Genomic DNA, 27,509 nt, shown 5'->3' with positions numbered 1-27,509 from the left:
GAAGCTAAATGGCATTTTTTTTAGTTTAATCTTGTCAGATTATCAGAAACAAAAACCAGTAATAACAACAGAGAAGAACAAGAGGGGAGACTGCCAAAAAGAACAGCAGTTGATAAATGATCCAGCAGTTACAAAAGGCAAGGCTAGAGACTTCCTTAGTCCCTGTGATAGAATAAAAGTCTAACTAGTAATCTAGTCTAACTAGAAAAATAAATAAAACAAAAGCAAAACTCTATCACCAAGACTTACCACGATAGGGACACTCCCCCTATCGTGGTTAATTACAATAAGAATATTGTACCAGAGGAAGGACAATAATATCCCCACGGTTCAACTCTTTACACTCCCCCCTCAAGCTGGAGCATATAAGTTACCCATGCCCAACTTGGAACAACCCTTCCGAAAGGTAGGACCAAACAAAGACTTGGTAAACATATCACCCAACCGATCTGCAGAAGAAACAAATGGAGTAACAATCAATTTCCTCAGAACGGCACTCCGCACACAGTGACAGTCAACTATAATATGTTTAGTCCTTTCTTGAAACACCAGGTTGCTGGCAATGTATATAGCAATCTGATTATCACAGAACATCTGCATAGGTTTAATAACTGGAAATCCCAACTCTTGAAGTGATTTCAACCACATCAGTTCAGTTGCAGTATGAGCCATGGCCCTATATATTCAGCCTCAGCATTGGATCTAGCCACAGTTGTTTGCTTCTTGCTTCTCCATGTGACAAGTTTTCCACCAATAAAGTGCAATATCCTGTGGTAGATCGCTGATCTCCATCAGCACCAGCCTAGTATGCATCAGAAAATCCAACCAAATCAACATTCTGATGAGGTCGATAAATGAGCCCCTTTCCTGGGGCCCCCTTTAGATACCTTAAATACGACATGTTGCCTCCTAGTGAACCTTCTTAAGTGATTGTATAAATTGGCTAATAACACCAACAACATATGTCAGGTCTAGTAATATTTAGGTAAATAAGTTTCCCTACTAATCGCCTGTAACGATGCTTGTCATCAAAATCTTCGCCATCAATTATCTCAAACTTCCAATGTGGAACCATAGGAGTATCGACTAGTTTAAAGCAAGCATACCAGTCTCATATAAGAGGTCTAACACATATTTCCGTTGTGATAGACTAATCCCTTTCATACTTCGTAGCACTTCAATACCAAAAAAATACCAGAGGGGATCCAAGTCTTTCATCTGAAAGTGCTGAAGATTTTACTGCAATCACATATGCATGGTTCAAGAACTCGGTCGACACTGGCAGTTTCGACCGAGATATATCGGTTTTGCAAGAGACCGAGATATCTCAGTTTCGTAAGAAACCAAGACAAAACCAAAGGTCGAAATCCAATAGTGCATGGTTTCGATGGGTTTCGACACTGTTTCGACCAAAACATGGTTGGACCAAGGCCTATTAATACTCAAACTCGATAGAAACTTGCTCATTTCGAGCAGTTTCGACCGAGAGAAAGGGGATTTCACAGGTTTCGACACTTGAGAACCAATTTTGCCCAAAAACTCTACTTGTTAGCTTCAATTCAACATCTAACTTAGATTTCTTGCATCCACCACTTCAATCAACCTTATTGGACACTCATTTGGAGCTTGAAGCTTAAAGGTAATAGTGTTTTCTTCCCCAAATTAAATTTATTTGTACAATATATTACAATACATGGTAGAATTCTTTCAAAATTTTATATGTTAGCTAGAATGGCCTGATCTACGACTCTACGGAGTCGGATTATTTTTTTGGTAGTTTAATTACTTTTTTTATTTTCTATTTAAGGGTTATATATGATGGATGGACACCTATTTAATATATGTTAGACATAGTTGGCAATCTATGGCATGACGATGTCAAAAAAAAATTTACTATTGTAATTTTTATTTTAATTAATGTATTTTTGAAAAATAATTGTTGAAATGCACAAAAAATGAAAATAAATAAGAGGAATATTCTATTTGACCATGGTTGTCAAGGCAGCACCTAGGCATCCAGGCGCCTTTTTTTGGATGAGCGCCTTGGTCGCCTTAGTTTTTGCCCTCTCCCCCTCCAACACCTTGGGTCACCTAGCGCTTTGACAACTATGGTTTTGACCCGTTACAAACCTGTTCTGTTCTGGCAAGGAAGTTTTTAGCAGGCCCATTGCACCAGCATAAGGTTGGTGTCTTTCCATGAGATTCAGCCATTGATTCATCACATCAGAACCTACGCTTGACCAGATTTTCAGCCTTAACAGAAGCTTGTTTGTTGAGTAATTAACTTTATTCATATTGAACCTGCAATTCTTAGTCCTAATTCCTTGGCTTAGGGTTAGAGTTTGGCACCCTCCATCAAAGAACTGATTCACTCAAAAGCCCACCCTGCCCGTTACAAAATCCTTCCAATTCTCACATTCTATTAGTATTTACATACCTAAACTCGCCTCCCTTGCTACCAATCTGCTGTTTCTTCCTTTGCTTTGAACATGTACGCATTTCTTTCTCTCCATACTAACATATTGCTAAGGTCTCATTCTCCATATAATTGTAGCGCCCAACCCCACGGGACCATATTCCCAGTCTACCAAAAAGACAACAGAGAAGCAGAAAATTTCCAAGCAGCAGCCACTCTAAACAAAAACCCTGAAAACTTGCATCTAATGAAAAGATGATCAGATCTTTCTCAGACTTTGCTCACAATATATACTTGTTTCTGATTCTCCAACCTATTCTAATTAAGTTGTCCATTCACTCCGTTGTAATGATCTTCTCCAAAGAAGCACTCCACGTGAAGAAAGCTAATCATGGAAAAACGAATGGGTTTCCAACAATACAATAAGGGAAAGCACAGCCACGTAAATTCAACATAAAGCTCTGAAATGAATAATAATCACTCATAAAGTGAAAAAGATCAAGGATACACTGGAATCTGAAACTCAACATCAACTAAATGAAGGTAAGAACACTGGAATACTGATTTTTCCTCCTTTTGTCTTCCAACGGATATATTTTTCTAACGGCTATGATCTGGTCGATCGGATGGACTAAAAATAAATCCGTTAGAGCTCTTTTTGCACATGTTTTTAGTGCATTAAATGACCCTATAAATAGAGGACTTGTGAGAGTTTTTCACATATCCAATGTAGTCCAAAATACTACTTTTGTGATGGGTGAAAAATCATTCTAAAGTCCTATTGATTGAAGTCAAGTTATCTCCATCAAGATCATTCAAGTTTGACTTCAACACTCAAGACATTACAAGCTTTCATTCTAAAGAGAAGTTCTAAAGAAGGTCAAAGCATTGAGCATCATTGCATATCATTCATCACTTGCAAGGAGTACATATTACACTCCTTGTCTAAGTAATTCTTACATTTTCCTTATTGTATTGTTTATGCTTTTCAATTAACAAAGCATTAGTGTGCTAATCTAGACTGTACTTGGATTAACACGTTAGGATCCTCTTATCTTGTGAAAAATATTGTAAAGGTGTTCTTCCCACCTATTATACTGAAAGGAAGAAGCTAGTGAAATTCTCTAAAGGTTGAGAGGAGTGGATGTAAGCTGGGTTAGTCGAACTACTATAAATCTTGTGTGTTATTCTATTTGAATATTTATTTCTAATTATCTTGTCTTAATCAAAGAAAATTTTAAAAAGACTAATATTTCACTAGTAATAACCTATTCACCCCCCTCTAGGTTATCTCACAATTGGTATCAGAACGGTAGCTCATTTCTTGAGACTTGATAATCCATGAGATCACACCATCCTAATGTATTTGAGGGACTAAATGTCTCCAGACCTCCATTGCTTAATAGTGATAATTTTGCTTACTGAAGAATTAGATTTAGAAACTTCACTTGTGCTCACAACCTTGATGTGTGGCATGTTATTGAACATGGACCATATGTCTTTACCAAGAAAGTAAATGAAGAGGATGTGCCCAAGACCACAAATGAATTAACCTCTGCTGGAAAAGAGAAAATTCAACAGAATTTTAAAGCTATCACATTTTTACAATATACATTGAGTGAATCTAAGTTTGATAAGATAGATATGTGTGAATCTGCCAAAGAAATTTAGGACACACTTGTTGTTTCCTATGAAGGAACCACACAAGTAAAAGAATCAAAAATTGATAAACTTGTTACTGAATATGAGCTATTTAGAATATTAAAAAATAAAAATATTGCTAGCATGTTTTTTAGGTTTACTAACATTATAAACAAATTGAAGAGCTTAGGGAAGACGTATACCAAGTCCGAAAATGTTCGAAAGATTCTTCGAGCATTACCCCCCAAATGGAGACCGAAGGTAACAACCATAAAGGAATCAAAGAATCTTAATACAGTCAACATGGACGAACTTATAGGATCCCTTCTAACTCTTGAAGTTGAGTTAAATGAAGATGATAAATGGATAGAGACAAAAGTACCCAACAGGAAGACTATCGCTCTCAAAACTACAAACGTACTCTTGCAGGAATGGGAAGCACTAATACGTATAAGCTGCATTCTCTGTCATCTCTTGTCCCTCCATAGAGCATGGAATTAGTGTAAACATACAGAGAGAGTAATAATGAAGATTGATAAGTGTTATTACATATCCGATTTTGAACACTCGTATACAATCATGTAATAGATGCATTTGCAATTATATCCTGGATGTACAAAGCACAAGATGACCACTCATAGAGGTTTGTTGTATTATGTTCAACCACATAATTGTTGGGGAAAGTAAGAAGGAAAGATAATCTTTCATCAAGTTGAACGTACCCAAATGGTCAACATTGTAGTCCGGCGGTATCTCAAGCCGACGAAACTTAAATTGAATCTTGTAAACAGGACCTATGAACATTTTTCATAAAATTATACATTCAAAATGAGATCAGCAATCATAAATCAAGTAGCAAAGTAACTTGTAAACACAAAAATAAAAAAATCCAACCAATAAGAAAATAGTCTCCATGCAAACTAAACGTATGGTAACAGGGCAATAAAATCAGAAGAAAGAAACCTGGAGTGCAAGAGTTACAAACTTGAGAGGTCACAACTGCTTCTGATATGGACCCTGGAAGCCAAATAACATTCCTACACTGCAAAGGAGTAGCAAAAAATTGTTATCACCATCAATAGATATTTTTAACAAACAAAGTGTTAAGACACTAATACTAAATCTCCTCCAAACACAAGTGTTAGAATATATGTACTCCAGAATACCGTAGGGGTATTCTGGTTCTTTTGGGGTATTTTTATGTTATTTAGTGTATTAAGTTTATGTTGGATGTGTAGGTTTTAGTCCCACATTGCCTAGCTTAGTTTATTTGTAACTTCCCCTCTATTTAATAGAGGGGCTTTTCTATCAATACAACAAGTCATTCCATTCTTTTATTCCCTCTTTCTGACCCATGGTTCTACCAACATGGTATCAGAGCTGGTCTGATCTAGGTTAGAGGGAGGAAAAAACCCTAATTCTCCCTACTTCTCCTCAATCGATCTCTCCCTTCTTCTTCTCCCTTTCTCGGTTTCTCCTTCTTCTGGTTTTCTTCTTCTTACCCTTGTAAGGGGGCAGCACTAATGAGGTAAATAAAGTATCCAATGATTTAATAGCTGCCCTCCTCCATTCTATCCAATTTTTTTCATTAAAATTTTGCTGGAGCCATCTTTGCAATTTGGAGTTTCCCTCTTATTTGGAAGATCAGATCCTTATCAATGAAGACTGATCCGCCAATTTTGGAGCATCCTATGCAGCCTTTTCTAGCCCTCTTCTACCCTATCCCATAGCCTTACTTCCCTTTTTTCTTTCTCTCCATCTTTTATTAAGTTTTCCAGCCTCCATGCCAAATCGATCTCACCTTGTTAGGGTTTTTTTCAAAACCCTGACTCCAATCGATTTTGGGGTTTCCCTTGTCAGATGTAGCTAATTTTTCAAGGATAATTCCCAACTACTACAAGCCTTAATGGACCTTAGTTTGGACGCTTTCTGATGGCTGGATTTGTACCTACAGCAAAACCTACTCAACCTGCTACTTTTGGTTACCTGTTAAAACCCTGACTCAAATCGAAATTAGGGTTACAGTTTCCAGTTTTTGTTGCCTTTTGGAGGGATGATTACTCCACCGACAAGCATCACTCAACCTCAGTATTTGGCTCTTTCCAAGTGTTTGAAGACCCCAAACCCCAATCGATCCTCCTTTTTAGGGTTTTTTACAAAACCATGACACATATCAACTTTAGGATTAGGGTTGATTGTTGCTATTGGAGTTTTTTGGAGGTGTTTCTACCATCAAGGACATTCTACTTCAACTCTTCATGGCTTGAAGAAGGTCTATTGCACATGATAGCTGCTGTCCTATTTTTTCTGCACTTTTTGGTGTTTCTCCCACTTGAAGATCAAGTCTCAATTACCAAGGAGATTGGTTATTAGAACTGGAGATCCATTACAACAGTTTTGGTCAGCATCTATTGCCAGAAGACATAACCTTTGACAAGTCATCATCACTTCTGTTGAAGCCCCATTTCCTACAATCGATCTTCACTTTCAGGGTTTTTTACAAAACCCTAACTATAATCGATCTAAGGGTTAGGGCAGTCCACTATTGCTGATTTTTTTAGGAGAGTTTTATAACCATTAGAGGAGTCTTCAACCTATATTTCAGCATTATTCATCAGTTCTTTTTTTGGAGAAAATTCCAGTTCATTCTTATGGCTCGGTTTCTCTAATTATCAACCTGTTTTTCCCTAGTTCCTATATGGCTGGCTGCTTCACCTCCCTATCGATCAGTCTAGTTATTTATCTTATATTTGCTGGTTATTTTGAGCTTTCCTACCTACCTTGCTGGTTTTATTGATTGGCTTCTGTAAGCATGACTGGTTGACATGTTACTGCTGCCTTTATATGGAATACTGCTGTCCTATTATTATGACTGAGTTTCCTACTATTGGAGATCGAATTTCTTTCATTATTGAAGACTCGAATCGGCTACCCTGGAGATCAGCTTATTTGGGACTACAACAGTGTGTTCCACGGTTATTGGTTGCAACTACGAACCTATTCAGTTATGTGAAGCTTTTCTGGTTCATATCCGGCTCACTTTGGAGCTCGAATCCTAGCATTGTTCACTAATTCAGATCTGATCCAATTTTGTTGAAGCTTCTTACATCCATTGCTGTCCAGATATCTTCGTCAGTTCTATTTAGCATGTGGGAGTTTATACATTGGAATTTTTTTTGTTCACTTGTTCCTTCTTGTTTGAAGATTGATCAAGCCTTGAAGAATGAAGCCTTTCCTTACTTCAAATCAGATCTGTTTACTTATCAGATTTGAATATTGGAGTTAGGAGTTTCTCCCCTGCAAGAGTTTCCATAAAAAAATGATTGTTTGATCGTTTGAAGATGGTTGTAAATTTATATGTTGCATTATATACTCCGTACTTCATTGTCCCACTGCTCTTTTGCCTTCACCACCTCCCAAAACATACCTTTGGCATAACCAATAGCCACCTTGGAAGTTCATGGTATTCTCTTCTTTGCCATTTCTTATTTTTCCATTACCCTTGGCAGCTCTTGGAAAATTCTGGAATATTATGTTTTGCCCCATCTCTTTACATCATCTCTCTTATGTCCACGACTCCACGTGCACTACATGTGAGGGGGGGATCATATACAGTATACCTGCAGCCATTGTAGAAAGCAAAACTTACAAGAACACTTGGTGCAAAACATAGAAGGTCAGAGGTTTCACCATTGCCAATGGGTATCTACTTTGTTATTGGGTTGAGTTTGCCGTAAGGGGGAGGTTGGTCTTAAAGTTTTGAAGATGTTTGGTTATTGCCTGCCTATATGAAGTTCTACAGTTGGGTTGTGTTTTTTTTTTTTCCGCTGCTTGATCTTTACTGCTGCCTGATTCATCTGCTCACCACACTAGTTACTTATCTTCAAGATTATCAGTCCGAGATTCATCACTGGACAGCTGCTGAAGATTGGTGAAAGTTTACTGATCAAGTCTACCCAAGTTTTAAAGATCTAATTTTTCAAGTTCTTGAAGGTTTATTTGGGAGTTGCATTCATCTTGAAGTTGGATTCTACTACAACTTATCTTTTCCTATTTTATTCAAGTTGGGCATCAGTACCTTGTATGCGCCAACTTGAGGGGGAGTGTTAGCATTGTTATGGAGTTATTTTTTTCTTTAGTCCAAGCTGGATCTTCTTTCTTTAATATTTGTATAATCCAACTTGAGGGGGAGTGTTAAAATATATGTACTCCAGAATACCGTAGGGGTATTCTGGTTCTTTTGGGGTATTTTTATGTTATTTAGTGTATTAAGTTTATGTTGGATGTGTGGGTTTTAGTCCCACATCGCCTAGCTTAGTTTATTTGTAACTTCCCCTCTATTATAAATAGAGGGGCTTTTCTATCAATACAACAAGTCATTCCATTCTTTTATTCCCTCTTTCTGACCCATGGTTCTACCAACAAAAAGTCTCCTGTGTAAGAGGCTGTAATTAGGGAGGGAAGAGAGAGAGAGAGAGTTTTCACAATTTATTCATTTTACGCTTGTGTGATCTGGGCAATATGGGAAATCATGCTCCTAGTAAGTGAAAATAAGCATGTGCTATGTCATTAAGGGTAAAGTTAGATGGAAACATTGCATCAATGACTAGGAATAGGTACATGTTGGTCTGAGATGAAAGTTAAGGTACATAAATGCATGGTATGAGGTCTCGCCAAGATCTCCGTAAAAATCTCATTTTTTTCTACTACCAAATTGAAACCACACAAGAAACAAGAAAAGAGCAATGTCTCGAATTTCGTATCGGTCGAAATGTTACAAACTATCTTCTCACCTGATCTCAATGGACTCAACTGGTTTTGCCAGTTTTTAAGACAACCCCCCCCCCTCCAAATCTCCTATTTGCTCCAAATGTATTTGACTATATGTAACAAACAATGTTAGATGTATGATTTATGAAATGGTTTATAATTTAATATCTTTTTATTCATATTTCTTAAGTGGTTTACTTGAATTATGTGTTCTAATACTAAAGTTTGTGTGAAATATGCCATATCACTAACTCAGTATATATATATATATATATACAGCATACACTACCAACCTAGGACCCCAAGTCAAACTACCATTTTTGGGTATAATTTTTTAAAAACTAAGGGTTCCACTATGTTTATAGGGCATAAGATAGGCTGTCCTGCAAGTTTCCTAACCTAATTAGGTCATATGGCCCCCGAAACCAAGGGCCGAAATTTCAAAAAAAAAAAAAAATATGCATGAACTCAGCCAAGATCTCGGTATCTCGCCGAGACAACTCGGTTTTTGGGTTGGCAGAAACCATGCCCGAGACCTCAAACTATGCACAAATGGAAAGGTTATTGAACCAGCCATAGTTGTCAAGGCGGGCGCCTTGGACACCTTGTTGGTGCCACCTTGATTTTGGACCCTCTCCAACGCCTTTGGTCGCTTAGACGCTGTGACAACTATGGAACCAGCTGATTCAGATTCCCCCCATGAGAAATAGAGTTCATGTTAAAAAATTATTCATCCACCCATGTCCCCCTTTGGATAGTCCGCCATGTTAGAGCTCCTGTATGATATACATATTGTTTCCTCCCTTTCCTACAAGGTCGGCCTTTTAGAGGAAGCGGTTTCTACATGGTATCAGAGCAGGCAGGGGTCACGGTATCGAGTCCCCCTAGGAGCGGGCAGGTGTTAAAAAATTATTCATCCACCCGTGTCTCCCTTTGGATAGTCCGCCGTGTTAGAGCTCCTGTATGATATGCATATTGTTTCCTCCCTTTCCTACAAGATCGGCCTTTTAGAGGAAGCGGTTTCTACAGTTCAGTTGTAATAGCTATGTTATTCAACGCATCCCAAGAATACTATGCAGTTTTTGTTTCAGGAAGGAAAAGTGTAGGCCCAGTTGAAACCTCTTCCCAACTTTTGCGCAGTTGTACAATATTGAACAGGATATGTCTCAAATGGCCAAGAGGAATAGTCTTTACCATACACTATGCTTCCTCAAGAAACAAAAGGGAAGAGTTTGAACATCACTTTGATTCTAAACCAAGCTGGTAACTGACACAGCAAGGGCTCTAAGTATAAATATTTTGTTATACTTTCTCAGCATAAAATGTACTTAAAATATATGTTTATAAAGTGCTGTAAACGGGTATATAAATCAGTGTTTAACAGAAATATTTTTCACTGTTTCTTAGTTTTGAAGATACCTACCTGTGGAAAGCCCATGCATCCAACCATGAAATTGCCATCCTGCAATCATACAAAACAATATTAAATGTTAAAAAGATAGTGCATAAACAACAAAACTTGACTATAAAGCACGACAACAACAAAACTTGACTATAAAGCAGGACAGCTTCTAATGAGTGGGACTTATTCATAGGAAGAATGATAGCATGTAGGTACATAGATACATGTAAGAAAGTCTAGTGAAAAACTCAAGATAGACAACTTGTTTGAATTTAAAAAGAAATCCATATAAAGTTATATGAAGCACTTGTCAAAAAGAGTAACTTTTTTTGGCTTCTTATTGCAAATTTGAACATGGGCAGAGCCAGGGAGCAATGAGTGCAATTTCCCCCACCAGGGAAAAAATATTACAGTAGAGAGCATATAGGTAGGGGATAGGTTGGACAGCAAAAAATTGCCTCCCCCAGATGAATTATTCAAAGTGGTTCATTTAATATAAATAAATTAGAGTTAATTACTAGTACCTCCCCTGGAACTAGCCCAAAACTCACGTAAACCCCACGGTTTGAAAAAATTACAATCGCAGCCAATTTGAGTAACATGTTAACTTAAAGTTTTGAAGAAAAAAAAAGAAAAGAAAAAGACCATTTTAACCCTGTTACATTCCTTCATATAAACCATCCAATTGACAAATCTACCCTTGAGGGAGGTCAAATTACCAATTTGCCCTTATGCTTTCCCTTACCTTCCTCTTCTTCCTCATCCTCCTCCTCCTTAGAACACCACCGCCCACCCATCCTCTGCAAAACTGTAAACCCACATCCATCCCTGCAACCCAGCCCCACCCCCAACTTCTTCCCAGCTTTTCAAGGAGGGATCTTCTTCCACGGACATCAATCCCATCAACCCCAGTTTCAATTGAAGTTTATCTCTTTGACTGAAGTCCATTGCTAATAGGAGTGATGTGGACTACAAGACAGTGCAACAGTACAAAGTAGAACTGAGGAAGGTGCTGGTGAGTAATGGTTACCGAATTTGGGGAATGATTGGATCGCAGTGGAGCAGCCTCTTGGGACTTCCCATTGCGAGGAGAACATTTAAGCTTCCCAATTCCTTATACTCCGATCCCTGAAAAACACCACTCTGTATTACCACTTTCATGATTTGACAACTTATGTGCCATTTAATTTGAAATTTATTTCACCCGAAACAAAATAAATAAATAAATTTGTTCAGTATATATAGCAGAGAGATTAAAGCTACTTTGGAACCAATTAGTAGTGGCCATAACTAATTTTGTTTGATTTGGAGGAAACCCAATAATTTGTATGGATAGGGAAGGAGTGCGGAAGTTAGGACTCCATTTGTTTGATTGTTCAATATTTCTTCCTCCACCAGGGTTTTCCTTTTTATCCCCTCTTTTGATCATGGTATGGACCATGTCAGATCCATATGCTAACCTAATTATAATGTAGTTCTAGATTGGTAGGAGACCAACTAGAAGGCAATAAACCAGGATTTGTTATATCAAAAATAGGGTTTTTGGTGAATTGAAGATTAGGGTTTGATGTATGGGTTATGTCAAGTTAAGGTATGGGAGTCTAACAATGAAGGTCCTGAGATGTTTTGATGGATGTAAGTATGCTGATTTGAATTAACAGCAATATAGGGTTAGGGTTTCAGGTTTTTGTGAAGAGTAAAATAGGGGGAGTCTAGGGTTTAGAGTGGGAGGATGGGGTTAGGGTTTGGATCGAATGTTAGAGGGGCAGAGAGGTTAACTCAGCTCTGGTTTGGTGAGGTTTTGATGGGTGGATTGATCTGTGCAGGTTTTAGGTTATGGGAAACTGAAAAATAACAATGGGGAATGTTAGGGTCAGGGTTGTAGAGGATTAGGAGAAGAATAATAGGAGGTGGGGACGATTCAAACTTACTGTAGTTGCAGAATTTCCTTGGCAGCAGCTTGCTTGATTGTAGATACAAAGAACAACAACAAACACAGCCTTATCCCAACTTAATGGGGTCGGCTACATGGATCCAAACAAACAGAATAGAGAAAACATAGACATACTCAAAAAAGGGAAGAAAAGATTGGAGAAGAGGGATGGCGAAAGAGATGAGAAAAGACAAAGGAAAAGGACAAATGAAAGATTGGAAATAAATAGAAAGATGAAAGATAGTAAGAGGCAAAAGGCACGGCCCAACACGTCAGGATAATCTTAGCTAAATGGGGTCTGCGACATGGATCCTTGCACTCCAATAGGCTCTGTCCGAGGTCATACTTGGGACCAGACCTAGACTATGCATGTCCTTCCTCACCACTTCTCCTATGGTCATTTTAGGTCTGCCCCTAGCTCTTTTAGCTCCTTCAATCGGAATCATATCACTCCTTACTAGGGCGTCCCTAGGTCTCCGTTGAATGTGACCATACCACCTTAAACGACTCTCTCGGAGCTTGCCATTGATCAGGGCAACTCCTAAGTCTGCTTTTATATGTTCATTCCGTATTTTATCCTTCCTTGTTTTTCCACACATCCAACGTAACATCCTCATCTCTGCTACACAAAGCTTATCAATATGACACTTCTTAACTGCCCAACATTCTGCCCCATACATTCTGCCCCATACACTTACCACCGCAAGGTGTCAATCGGATCAAACACCAATTCCTTCAAACGATCCACCCGGGCTTCACACCACAAGGTGTCGATTGGATCAAACATCAATCCCACTAGCCTTGATCAAACACAAGACAAAAATCTTCAATGGAGAAGAAGAGCAACAAAAAGCTTTCATTAATATCAAAATTCGTGCTCAATGTTTTGCCCCCCTTACAACCTTATATAAAAGACTCAAAAATAGCCTTCTACAATATAATGAAAAGGCCTAACTCAATCCTTAACCTACTAAGTAACTTAAACTGACTAGGAAACTGAAATAGACTCAAACAGTGTTAGGCCACACATTCCTCCACAAGATGACTTTCCTTTTCCCATCTCATGTAACAGCCCAAGAAGAGAGATCCTTTTCTTTGGCATCCCCTAAAGCCCCAGAAACAAAATTTTGTAGGAATATAACTATATAAAAATGCACAACCCTACCTGCTTTCAGCAATGGCGATTGTAGTGAGTGAAGATGTCCTTTTTATTAAATTTGGAAACTAGATGACTCTCAGCAGGAAAAGTGTTCAAAACATCATCGAGATAAGCCTTGTTCTGCATCTGGGTCTCAGCTTGCCGCTGACCCAACATTTCTGTACTCTCAATCCAATGCTGAGGTGATGGGAGGCATCAAGATCATCTCCCATCATGGCTGGGTGAGAAGGGGGGCAAAGCAATTTCATGTTCTGTTTTATAGCACAAGGTGCAAGAAGTTGATGAAGCTTCCTCTCCTATCTTGCATAAACACTTATATTCTTCAATATGTGTAGTTAATCATAGGAGACGTGAAAAAAAGAGATCATTGATTCATGAATGTAGTAACAAGGAACATATGATGGAATCCATCAAAAAATTACAAGCATAAAGCATTCAATGAGAAAGAGCAACTAATTCCCATACATTTGTGTAAAAATTACAGCCCTCAGAAGTCAGAACATGCATTTGTCAAGGAAAAAGAAGAGCAAGATATGCACTGAAAGGACAGTCAATATGTGCATTTCCAAATAATTATACAATGATGCATTACAAAGGTATAAAGAACCTAAATTTACTATCATGGTACTGTTAGAACTTAGATCCCCCCAAATGCTCAGCAAATCCTTTTCTTTTCTTTTCTTTTTTTTCAGACATAAGGCTCACCAAATCATTACCGGTTTTCGTTTTAGCACCATATTAGATTCTTGGCAGGCACCACATGGCCGAACAATCCCGACAACAAGATTCTGCTCATCTCTACCCGGTCGGTTGGATCTGCATAAATGAAAAAAATGATGATAGATGTCAGATGATACAAGTACAACTTCAGTGCATCAGTGAAGCTAAATACCTCTCAAAGAAAATCGCCATGGCTTCCAAAAGTTTTGCTTTGTTCAACCTTGCCTGCAAGAAATCCAAAATTCAAAACTGTAATAATCCATTCCTAATAAAATACATTAACAGAGTCGTCTTAATATATAACTAATTGGTGAAAAGTCTCAGACTTTAAAATGCCTAACGACCTAACCATTCTAGATCTGGAATAAGGTGTAGATAATAAAAACTTAAGACCATGGTACAAGATCTCGGCGAGATCTTATCGTGGTTTCGCCAGGTCTCGAGATGAGACCAGTGGCGATACAGAAAAATGACAATATCTCGGTCGAGATCTCGGTCTCGCCAAGATCTCGGCACTTATCCCAGTCTCGATCCGACTTCAAGACCAAACCAAGCTATTAAAAGGCACCCTCTCGGCGAGATTTCAACCTCAACTCGAAATATCGCCTATCTCGCTTTGCTGTGAAGGAAAAACACTTTGAGGTGAGGGTTTTGGTGTTTTTTTTTCTGACAAATCTCACCTCAACTGAAGATTAAAGCTTGGAGATTCAAGATTGAAGCATCAACATCAGGAGAGGGAGCTGCATTGCGTCTCAAGAACAGTTTTAAGGACACTTGTATTTGTTTAATCTATGTCTCTTTCCAAGTTTCTAACAATTATTAACAAACCGTCAAACAATCACCATGTATGATTATGAATATGATGCCTAATGCTTAAATGGCTTATAGTTTGATGTTTTTTAATTCTTAATGCTTATTTGAGTTGTTTTACACCTATACTTTAATTATATGTGTTCTAAATATTGTGTGGAATAGCCTAGGATAGACCCCACGTACGCCGTAGACTACAAACTTAGGATCCGAAGTCAAATTACCATTTTGGGTTTGAATTTGTAAAAACTAATGTTTCCATTGTGTTTAGAAGGCCTAAAATTGAGTGGACGTCAAGTTTCAGGACCTATCTTGGCCATATGGCCACCGAAACCCACCACCGAGTTGAGATGGGAAAAAATACACCATCTCGCCGAGATCTCGGAACAACTCAGTTTCATGGCCTGGCGAAACCAGGGGTGAAACCAAGACCTAAAACCTTGCATAAGACCAAGCATCATGAATTTTATCCATGAACTAATGGTCCCATCCTGGTGATTTATATACTGCTGATCAAAACTCTGCATCATTACTCAAACTAAGAAGAAACTATCTAAAATGGTCCAAGAATACAAGAAAAATAGTATCCAAGCACCAGAAAAGAAATAACAAAAGAGAAGGACAGAAAAAAAAAAAAACTCACACCATCCAAAAAAGAAAGTGGCAAAAGGTGGTGCACAAACAGACAAAACCACCTCCTATCTGGAAAAATACTACAGAATAGACAAAATACCCCAGTTGTAAACATATTCCCATAACACCCATGTGTACCACCCTCGCTTGTTACTCTCTAGCTAGATCCATCGCCCAGAAGAAAGGCTACACAGATATTCTATTTTTCCCCAGCCCCTGCACATGATCAGGATTTTTTTTCCTCTGCATTATATGTATAATAGAGAGGTAAAGTGCTCTCTATATTTCCAGTTCCTATGAAAAATGGATTTCAAACAATTGCTTTTCAAACAGGGTCTATGGCCTTGGTTATGAAATCTGGGTTTTTGGAATAAAATTTCTACCTGTTTCTCATTATGATACTAAAGGGGAAATTTTTGTTGTAATGAAGAGGATTTACAAGTATGGCAGTCTGGCCAATACATCAACTTAAGCGGGGAGGCAACATAAAGAAACAAACAGAACTCTCAGCCACTCATAAACTACAAAAAGCCAAAACAGCCCCCAAGAGATCTTCAGTGGCTCTAAAAAACCTACAGCATTCAATGCCATTTGAAGAAAACATAAAGAGAGAAGGGGAAGAACCAAATCAATATCGTGCTTCCCAAGAACCAAAATAGGTGGACAGAAACTCCGATTATCACCCAGATCAAAAAAACAAATCGATTCATGCATCATACCATGACAATCACCATTGAGAATCAGAAGACTCACCTATCCACAATTGACTCATTCCTATTTAACCAGAGCCTCCTCCACTCTAATAATCTCATAACTCACCTATCCTCAATCTTCTGGTACCTCTTTTATCACAGACCCTCACTCTAAAGATCTTGTAACCCTCCCTAGGATGATCAGATTTTGGCCTCATATCAATGGGGTTCAATTGATATCAGTCTTTTAACCTTTCATTGTTTGTATGTATGCATGTAATTTTCATGTATCTCAATGCATTCATGTAAATAAATACAGAGGCCTTGTGTTTGAATCCAGTGAAAATCCAAATTATAAAAACAAATTTTGGACATAGACCAGAAAGGCCCAATATGGTTAAAAAAATGTAATAGTTCCATGGCCCCATTTCATACCAAGCCCATGGCCAGAACCAGATACCATTTACGGTCTCACAGCCAGAAGAATCTTATCTCTCCCCTTAAACTTCACCTGAATTCCTTCCTAACCCAACTTATAGTCCTTTTTCAAAACAGCGGTGTCATTCCTCTTAAAACTCAAGATTTCTTTCACCAAATCCTAAGTAGCATATACTTTAAAAGTTTACCCATATCTCTTGACAATTAGTTCAGTTGAAATAGCCCTACTTAAGCAAAATGTAATTCCACATTCTCATATTTCACGGTATTCCCTTTGCTGTCCAGCTAGATCAACAAAATATATTCATCACATGTGTGGAGAATTATCCACACCAGCTTCCTATGTTTATCCCCACAATTATCTTACATTGAAGTCAATGTGTTTTACAGAATTTCTCAGGCCATTATTCCAAAAAGTTAAATCTTTAACAAACATTTAAGTTCATCAAAGATTATATTTCAGTCACCAATCATTTTGTTGCTAGTTACTAGTATTTATCAATGTGGATTCATGAACATATTCGCAGCTGAGAGCATACCTATGTTAGTGTAATCAAATGTCAGTAGATAAGTTTATGGAAAATGAGGATTAGCATAAAATGCGAATCTGGATTTTATTTCTCATCACTGGTAAAAAAAAAAATTTGTAGCTTTCAAGCTCCACTCACGTATTCATGTCTTCTTCAAATAAAACTGTCATTCACCCCTCAAGCAAAAAATAAAAATCAGAATATGCTGTTAATAGTTTGAACAGAAAACACTGTAGAGGCAGTACATGAACATCACAACAATTCAACTCACTGTGTCATCCTAAGCTACATGAACCGTATACCACCAAACACTATATTCAAGGTCCTACAGTAGGTAACCCATCAAATTAGCCTTTGTCAACATTACAACAGTCATTAATTTTAGTCAGGTTTCTGCAAAAAGCAAGAAGACCACATCCCAAACTGGTGTGGGCAAATTCGAACTCATTGCTGCAGAGAATTTGTAAACTATGGTATGGCATATAACAGGTGATGTTTTGGGATTTATATCATAGAAATAAGTTCTGTACAAACTTACATCCAAGAAGCAAGCTTTCATCTGCTGCAAGCAAGTCTCCAAGACTTCAGCTCTCCTCTTGCTGCCTAAGCTAACTTCTTTCATGTCACATTCCATCATGGATCTAAGGTACGGTTTCCAGAGCTCATACCTGGAAAACTTGTTCTTATGATATAATGAACAAATTATAGAGCATAGAATATAAAAAGGTTGGACCTATATGCAATTAATAGTTTTTGGGAGAGAATCTCTCCACAGGCCTTATTTTCCTGCCACATGGCAGCTCAACCGACATTGAAACTTTGTTTACCTATAGTCCACACCAGCCTCTGGTCCCATGGCAAGTTTAAACCAAAAAGCATATTACCACAAAGAGAAATAAAATTTTGAAAAAAAAATTCAAAAACTTCGACATGCTACGGAAAAAGTTTACCATGTGTCAAACATAGGGTTGAGATGGACCACCATAACTGACAAATGGACGGCATAGCCATATTGTTGTTATGCAATTGTCAAAATAGCCAAACCAGCTGTCCACTAGGCAAAAAACCATGCGCAATAACAGAAGCCATACACATGGCCTGTGGAGAGATCTCTTTCCCTTAGCTTATATGCAAACAAAAAGGGTGTCATGGACAGAATATACGATAAAATCTGACAAAATAGTTGAGAAATGTTTTCATCAGCAGAATATTACAGATGTGACTTTAATTCCATCTTGGAACCATTTCTTGATACGTAGGAAACAAACATGCAATACGGTAAGTTAAACACAAGGGCATAAAATTATTCCAACACTAAAACATTTTCTCCAACTAAAGATACATAAACACCACTGGCATGCACTATAGTAAGACATGGTAAATTAGCTACGATAAATTAGAGAATTGCTTTTAGGGCATCAATAGCACTACAAAAAGGGCGCAGCCAAGAGGCCTAAGACACGCGAATGCATAGCATATGCACATCTGCACCTCAATGTACCTATTGAATCGTAGATATTGCATTTATGCACAAAAAAAAAAAGAAACAAGCATGTCTAGTGATGCTGATGATCATGATGAAAAGGTGGAGGATGAGAAAAAGGTGTGCAACCATGTAAATGGCATCCAAAGGCTGCAACTGTGGGAAAAAAAACACCACTGATAAAAGGGAAGGTTAAAACAGCATTCTCCCCTTCTCTCCAACCAAGACACAGCTCTCCAAAGAAACAGCAAGAGAAAACAAAAGAATCAGAGGGAAAAAAGAATGCAGCTCATATATAGCCTCCTTTTATCTTGGTGAACCGCCAAATTTAGAAACTGAATGTTTCCAACCGCAACAATAAATTTCCCAACGAAAAGAAAGTTATCTGCAAGCCATTTTCTGCTAATAAAATTATTCCCCACAATTTTCTGACATCTGTAATGAACAATGAAAAGATTAATTTGTTTGTTTAGCTCTTGTCCTCTTTCATTGAATCAAACAAGTGCATGAGTCACATTAACCTACTAAAAATTTACTATGCCACTTTAAAAATAAAAAGGATAAAAGAGAAGTGGAATTTATTTTTTAGGCTAAGAAATAGAGTTATTTCCAACATGATCTATTATTCCCTAAGAAATTTTGAGCCTCTGCAAATATATCCAGGGTATGCTGACAACATGCTATGGTCCTCTCAAATGATGAATCACTATCACTAACTTATAAAGAGTAGAAGATGCATGGAGGACAATAAAATGTGATCGAATCCCCACAAGAACTTGTGGAGAATAGCACCTTAGAAGATCTTTCTTTTTTTTCCGAGATGCTGTCCACTTGAGTACTTAATATCAGTCCATCCTGGACTCTCACAAAACTGATCCACCCACTGCTTTTTGTTAACAGGGTTTACAGCCACTTAAGGGTGTTCTGGGCATTCTATTATTGTTTATGGGTAGTTGTGTACTGTTTATATTTGTTACTGTCTTTTCTTGTAATTCTAATTTCCACCCATTAGTCGTTATCAATACGTTTTGGGGGTCTCGGCAAGGTCTTTTGACAAAGCTGTGAGATCTCTTTTCTCATCTCTCGGTTTCTCTTCTTTCTCTCTTATTGATTCTTCTTCCTCCTCCCTTCCTTGCCTTGGTATGTGCTGATCTCTCATCTTTGATACTGTTTCATGGTATCAGAGCAGGTTTGATCACCACTTGATGATCATCTTCTAATTTTGAGAGTCTATCTCAGATTTTTGCTTCCTTTGATTTGCAGCAACCAATGCTACCTTATTTCCCTTAAACCCTAGTTGAATGGACATGCATATGCTGTTATTGTTGCTGATGAACATATACTGCCAGTGAAGGTTTTATTATCTCTTCCATGTTCTCTGCTGTCTGCGCAAGTGAGGTTTTCTGCTGTTTTCTCTGAGCATGAGTCTTAGTTTCTAATTGGTTGCTGATCTACTATGTTTCTGCTGCTCTGTACTAGTGGAGATGCTAATTAGTTGCCAATGCATCGCCCATCCAGGCGCCTTGGTCCCCTTGTTGGTTCCGCCTTACTTCCAAGCCCTCGCCAACGCCTGGGGTCGCCTAGACGCCGTGACAACTATGGATGCTATCTATGATTGAAAATATCATATTCCACTAATATCTGTTAATTTATTTGGTTATGAGATCGGTAATCTGGAATTTCCTTTACAAACCCTATCTGAAAAGAGGATTTTCAAGAACTCACAGTTCTGTTATCAGATTATTGTGAAATTCTGGGATAATAGTGTTCTTATACTAATGCGGATTTATTCTAATTCTAGGGCAATAAGAGCCCTCCTGCTCCCTGCGATTTAAAGGGAGTATTACCCTGCAGTTGGATTTTTTCCCTTTGTTTTAAGAGCAACTCTTGATTTCTGGTGGCTTCTTTATTCTACTATACTGTTCAGGCTGCATACTGGCTGATTTCTTGTATATTGCATGATTGCTGATCTCAAACCTACTGTGGACAATGTTAACATCCAGATTACATCTATCAATAGAGTGTCAAATTACTTGTCATGGGCCCAGGCAGGTAGGTCTATATTAATGCTAAAGGCAAGATGAAGTACCTCAAATCAGACACGCATTCTTCTGATTCCAAACGACTATGACGAGTGGATGCGTGAGAACGATACTCTTCTTATATGGTTGTGGAAGTCCGGGGCCATGCTTCAAAATGAGCTTCAAAGCAAAGAATCACCGTCTTGAGCGAGACGCGCAAAGCCGTTGCTTGTTGCTTTCCGCCTTTGCTGGGGTTTCTTTGGAACTATCCAATGTTTACCCTTCTTCCCTGCAAACATTTCTGTTTTGCCCTTTCTTTAGATTGAAGATCAAACTTCCAACCATCAGTTGGAACAGTTTGGCACCAGCCATTACAACGAATGTTATGTCCCACACCACTACCAAGGGAGTTTGGGATGACTTGAAGGAAAGCTTCTCCCAAGAAAAGAAGATGTCTCGTATGTATGATCTTTATGAAAAAATATATAGCTTCAAGCAAGAGGACAAATCTTTGAATGAGTACTACAGTGCTTTTAAGGGAATACGGGAGGAGCTCAATGTTCATCACCTCTCGCCACTGATCTGGAACAATTGAAGATTCAGCAGGTTGAATTTCAGGTTGCAAAATTCTTGGTAGGGTTAAATTATGATTTTCAGCCAGTTAAGAGCCAATTGTCTATTGGGGAGAAGGTATCTTCCCAGAATGAGACCACTCGTCTTCAGCGTATTGTTTCTGCCTCCAGAGTTGGCGTATCATCCTCTTCTAAAGAAAGTTATGCTTTTGTTGCTGGTCATGGGCGTGGTTCTAGTTTTCCTGGGAGAGGCCGTGCCTCAGGGGGAGGTTGTGGCCATGGTGCAGGTGGTCGTAGTGGACAGCAGATAGACTGGTCTTTCAGACAGAGTACTTTTTGTGGCAAGCCTCTAGTTGTTTAATTCTGTGAATAATTTGCGAATAATTCGGCGAACCGAATTTTACAAATTATTCGCCAGAATCCAAATCAGTTTCAAAGAATCAGTAAAATTCTCGCTTTTTAGCTTTATTTTAAAAACTGCGTTATATTCGGCTGAATCCGAATTATTCGCAAATTATTCGGTTAGCATATAGATAGGGTTTTAGAACAGAGACCTACTGTCTTCAATCATGATTCACAAATCACAACGAAGCCCGTGAAACCACAAACCCATCTGCCTCTTCCCAGTTTGCCTTCAATCACGATTCACGACCAAACCAGTGAGACCTACCATCTTCCATCAAGATTTTTGTTCTCTACTTCTCTCTCGCTGTCTCGCGGGCTCGCAGCTTGCTTGAAGCCTTGATACACCCTTTCCTTCCAAATCCCAAAGTCCAAACCCTCTCTGCAGATCTTCACTCTTCACTCTTCGTCTTCAAGGAAAAATGGTTGCGGGCGCGGGACTACCGTCCATTCTTAAAAACAAAGACCCCAACATTTATTCCTCAGTAAGGTGCTTTCCCACTTTATTTGAACTGAAGATATCTGTCTTGTCCGCAGAATCACTTTTTGGTTTTTTGTCTGAACTCTGAAGTCCAAAAAACAAATGTTATGAGAACAAAGGAGAGACCGAATGATCCCAAAATTGCGTTCTTTGAATTGCAGAATCATTCTATTTTTTTATTATTATTTCTTCCTCTGTTTGCTTCTAAAACTTGCCCCAGCACTTGCAGTTCCTCAGTCTGAAGTATGATGTGGTGAAGACCCAATTGTTTGCAGTCGGTCATGGTCTTGCTTGTAGAATGCAGGTGCCGCTGGTATGTCTAGTGGTAATTGTATCTATAAATATGGCTATGACTTATGACTGTTTAACGAGTCATCTTTCCCAAAAAACATATAGATTGACTTGAAATCTGTGTTTCTACCCAAAACATAAAAGACTGGAAATCTGAATTTTACATGGTTCGTTAATTTTTGTTTAGACATACCATCAGCAATGATTTTACATGTTACTAAATATTAAAAATAACATCCGATCGCCCAACTTTGGTTTTTGTAAACGAAACATTCTCGAATCCGAATCCGAACCCGATTTTAATTTCATCCGCTTTTTTTACCGAATCCCTAAATTTATCACATGCATTATTCCAAATAATTCTTTGTTCGTAAAATTCCCGAATCCAAATTTGCTAACTATGGGCAAGCCTAATCATACAATTGAGACATTTTGGGCTAAACATAGTAAACCAAAATGGGCTCAACAATTAGCTAATACAACAATGTCAGACGGTAATATTGAAAAGGTGTCTTTTGGCAACACCAATCCTGTAATTTCATCTGGAGTTTCTTCATTAGAATCTGTGTCTCAAGACGACTATAATCAGATATTTAAACATCTCCAGAATCTTAAGTCATCTACAGCTACTCCCTCATCCACAGCTACTTTGGCACACACAAGTACATCAGCACTTCTTACAACCGCATCTTCTACCCCTTGGATAATTGATTCCGGTGCTTTTACTCATAGGACTAGTAAGTCAGCTTTGTTTTCTTCTTTGTATAAAATTCACTATCCTTCCCCTGTAATCCTGACTAATGGGTCTTCTGCCCAAGGGACTGGTCATGGTACAGATTCACCAACCTCATCCATTACTCTGACTTCTGTTCTTCATGTGCCAGCCACAGTGATGGGGGGTACGTTGGAACAACTCTAAAACCCTCTCGGATAGGATCCCAAGTCAAAACCCCACCCAAATAGAAGCCCGAAAACTGACTGAGATCTCAAATCCCTCCAAATAACATTAAACTATAGGAAATAATAGTTGATAGGAAGGATGGGAATCCTTCAAAAGATGGGAATGATCCGATGAGCTGTTTGGGAGTAATTTGGGAAACAGTGATCTCACGGGGCGGAGATCTCAGGAACAGTAAAACTCAAATTAATCCAATCCACCCAACTGATGTCTGAAATTCAGGACAGATCTCAAGTTCAATGGTTTAAACAAAGGCCCCAAGGTTCCAATAAAAAACAAAGGCTGGATAAAAAAAATTTGGAAAACCCAAATTCTGAATAGAGAAAACTGGCAAAAGAGTGAACTTTTTTTTTTTGGGTGAATAATAATGAATTCATTACCAAAGAGAAAGAATACAAGAAGCCCCCAGAATTGAGGGGGACAAAAAGGGAGAAGGGAACATCCTACTAAGCATAGGCCTAACCGATCACCCTAGGGGGAAGGGGAAAGAAGAGAAGTAGGGAGACCCCAGGAGGCTATTATGTGCCTGTTCCTTGGGGAGCTTACAGAAGAAGAAGGAAGAGAGGTTGAAGTAAAATTTGGATTTGACATCAAAAGTGATGGAATCCCAAATCAGCCTAAAGGACCTAGAGTTGGAGTTCCATCTCCTAATATTACGCTCCATATAAAAATGCGTGATGGTGGCTCCAAAAGCCAATAAACCTATAGAATCGCAGATCGAATTGCCTCCAAATGAATGCATGATCCACCTCCATTCCCTCTGCATAGGAAGGATCTTTCTTCTCCTTGGCCAGCATTTGAAGAGGATTCCTTTCAAGATTGAAGCCGAGAAAGAGCAATCAAAGAATAGATGATCTGCCGTTTCTAAACCATTCCAACATAGGCAGCAGGCAAGAGAGACTCTTAAATGCCGACGGATGAGGAAAGACTGAGTTGGGAGGCAGTTAGAAAGCGCGCGCCAAACACAGAAGCTGTGTCTTGGAATATGGCCTTTGACCAAACAAGATTGTACCAATCTAAAGGGGCCACTAGATCTTATGTGATTCCACGCCGATTTGGTACTGAAGATACCTGAAGCCGACAGGGTCCAAGTGGCCAAGTCTCCAAAATGAGAATTTCTTCCTATAAATAGAGGGAGGACATTCCAAATAAAATCAAGCTGCGGAGAGGGAGAGGGGGCCCAAGATCCGGAGGAGATGATGTCAACCACTTTTGAAAGTGTTGGAATAGGCTGCTTACACGATTGGGGTAAGCAGTCCTAGTTTGATTAGGATTAGTGTTACTAGTCCTAGCTGATTAGGATTAGTCCTAGTCATGTTAGGAATAGTGCTAGTCAGATTAGATTCTTTTCTTTTGTTTTATTTTTATTGTTTTACACTCGGCCGAGTCCTATTCTGGCATTCCTAGTTGTATTAGGAATTCCTAGTAGGACTACGACTGAGGTGTTATTATTCCTATTTGTACTTTGATCAAATGTACTTCAAGTTAATATAAATAAAGGGGCTTGGGTGATCGATCCTAATCACTCAAGCATTCATTCCAAGGCTGTTAACAGAAAGTCTATGAAGACCAGCTCTGTAAATAGTCCTGGAAACTCACTAAGAGAAGGAGATCGAGCCAAAGGAGAGTGGAGGAGCCATCTGTAATCATTGAATTGATAACTCCAGTGGCTGAGCCTTCTCCATTTGAGGATGTTTTTCCAAACCCATGATGCATCCGGGGGGCTGCTAAAAGTCTAAATTGAATCATTTTGGAGGAATCTAGAGTAAATCCAATCTACCCAAATGTTGTTGTGCTTGGCTGCCAGTTTCCAAATGAGTTTGAGAATCCCAGCCTTGTTGACCTCTTTAATTCTTTTTAAGCCGAGACCACCTTCTTTTTTCGGCAGGCAAACCAAGGACCAACTGAGGTGGCGGAGGAATCGAGAGGATTCAGAACCTTTCCAGAGGTAGCCCCACATGAGAGCTTCAATGGCTTTAATGGTGGAGGAAGGAAGAACAAAAACTCCAGAGTGGGAAGAACCAAGAGTGGTGGAGAAGGATAGGAAAAAAATCGTGGAAAAGAGAGGGTGAAGAAAAAAAGGAAAAAAACTGGAAAACTGTTCTTTAGGTCAGAATTTTGGCTCTGATGCCATATTAGCAGCCTTTAGAACTGAATGCTTGAGTGATCAATAGGATCACCAAGCATCTTTATTTATAATAAAAGAGAGAACAAAAATACAATAATACCCCCCCTCATAGCCGACTCTAATTATGAATCGGCTATAGGGGAAAACCCCCATAATGCCCCTCGGGCTACATATAACTCAACACAAAGGATTATTTCAACTCCATTTGTCAACTCCGGCAATCAACTTGGTGTTATGTTTACAAAGGCGCCATTTCAGCCTGTGTTTCTTGATGATTGTTCCAACTTGGGTATGGGAGATATATATACTCCAGCTTGAGGGGGAGTGTCAGAGTACTTGTATCTCGGTTGGAGGTCCATGGGTGTTAGAGTATTCCAGCTTGAGGGGGAGTGTTAGAGTACTTGTACCTCTATACCGTGGGATATTGTTCTTAGCTAAGTAGTTGGGTTTGTTTCTTATTGCTTTTTATTCTTATTGTAGACTTGTAGTTAGTTCTCAGTTTCTATTGTAAATAGGCTTTAGACTTAGCCAGGTAACAGTTATATTCCTGTTGTAATTCTGTTTTGGCTTTAATATAAAGAAACATTGGCGGGTACGATAGAATTCATTCAGTACATCATATAATGACTGCTTCCTTGGATCCAGATAATACGAAGCAATGAGTTGGTTATTAGTTCTATAGTTATTAGTTCATACTATGGGCAGGTCCTTTTTTTGAATTCTAGCCCTACCCTAAAAAAAATCAACGAGTCACACACTAAGCATAGCAATTATACCAAACAGTTAATCGAATTTTTATTCAACCCTATAGAATTAAGGAAAGAATTAGAATGGCATCTCAGATGTGTCCATATCAACGGAACGAGTGACTCATTATTTCGATGAATCATTTCTTCGGGCAGAAGAAGATTATGGAAACACTTACTCGAAATCTCACTTATCAGATTCCGAATCTCCTTTGTAAACTCTTCTCTTATTTTTCTTTATCATTATCTCTCCAAATAAGCAGATTAATTAGCCTGAATCATTACATTTCATCAAAGTTTAATTTGATTCAATGACCAAAACTAGACTAGGATATATAGCTCGGAGACATAGAACAAAAATTCGTTTATTTGCATCAACCTTTCGAGGGGCTCATTCAAGACTTACTTGAACAACTACTCAACAAAAAATGAGAGCTTGTACATCTTTTGATTTATAAGGTAACCTCCGGATAATTCAAATCGAAGCAATTGGATGTCCGACTCGGGCGAGTACAGGAGGGGCAGAGGGAATTTCCGGTAGAGCAGCTTTCCATCCTCCTATTTGAAAGGCCGCCTGTCTGTTTTGAAAAGCCAGGGCGACTTCTGCTGGTGATACCACACCAGTCCACTATCAGGTGAGGTGTGAAGCGATCTCGTACTAAACGAAACGACTAACCCTTATTAGAGCAAAGGCATGGCGCCTTTAGGAACTGAACGATCATATTTGGTCGAATACCTAGCGACAAACTCCTATGTTCCTTTCATTACGGTATTTCCGAACAAGCTCCTAGATGACAAGCCTAAAGGTTATTAAAAATATTTCTTTTTTTTTTTCCAACACCTTTGCTTTGAAAGAACGGATTCAAAAAAAAAAAATGATTCAACCTCAGACCTTTGAATGTAGCGGACAACAGCGGAGCTCGAGAATTGATATGTATTCGAATCATAGGAGCTAGTAATCGCCAATATGCTCATATACGACCCCTTTCTTCCGTTTCTGAGGTTTCTTTCAGTTTCTTAGTGACAATAGGTGACGGCATTCTGCCTAAATAGTAGACACAAGTAATAAATAAAACAATACTAAATATTCGAGCCATAAAATTTCTCAATTCTGACACAAGGTCCTTCTCACAATCTCTTGTGGAAAAAAAATCATTTGCTGAGGAGAAGGAAGGCTGGAATGCCAACAGACGTCTATTATTGAATTCACCCGACCCGCCCTTGTGGGAACGTCTAGTGCAGTATGATTTTGTTTTGTTACCCTATACCCACATTTTGGTGCG

At 38.6% G+C, this 27,509-nt stretch overlaps 1 protein-coding gene across 4 annotated transcripts in view; it reads right to left on the bottom strand.

Moving 5' to 3' along the window:
• LOC122640711 (DNA topoisomerase 3-alpha) overlaps nucleotides 1-27,509 on the bottom strand; it is a 77,458-nt gene that overhangs the window by 18,474 nt on the left and 31,475 nt on the right. For 3 of the 4 annotated variants that reach the window (XM_043833950.1, XM_043833952.1, XM_043833951.1), the window contains 6 exons: nucleotides 17,683-17,812; nucleotides 14,214-14,266; nucleotides 14,038-14,137; nucleotides 10,251-10,289; nucleotides 5,021-5,099; nucleotides 4,780-4,851 (listed from right to left, as the gene is read on the bottom strand). In XM_043833950.1, coding sequence (XP_043689885.1) covers nucleotides 4,780-4,851; nucleotides 5,021-5,099; nucleotides 10,251-10,289; nucleotides 14,038-14,137; nucleotides 14,214-14,266; nucleotides 17,683-17,812 — 473 coding nt within the window. The remainder of the gene's footprint in view (nucleotides 1-4,779; nucleotides 4,852-5,020; nucleotides 5,100-10,250; nucleotides 10,290-14,037; nucleotides 14,138-14,213; nucleotides 14,267-17,682; nucleotides 17,813-27,509) is intronic. The other variant, XM_043833953.1, reaches the window with a different exon arrangement.

The sequence above is a fragment of the Telopea speciosissima genome, chromosome 9 (genome assembly GCF_018873765.1).
Source record: "Telopea speciosissima isolate NSW1024214 ecotype Mountain lineage chromosome 9, Tspe_v1, whole genome shotgun sequence".
In the NCBI taxonomy this organism is placed as follows: Eukaryota; Viridiplantae; Streptophyta; class Magnoliopsida; order Proteales; family Proteaceae; genus Telopea; species Telopea speciosissima.
The sequence above is the reverse complement of the archived record's forward strand: the minus strand, read 5'-3'. Positions and strand labels throughout refer to the sequence as shown.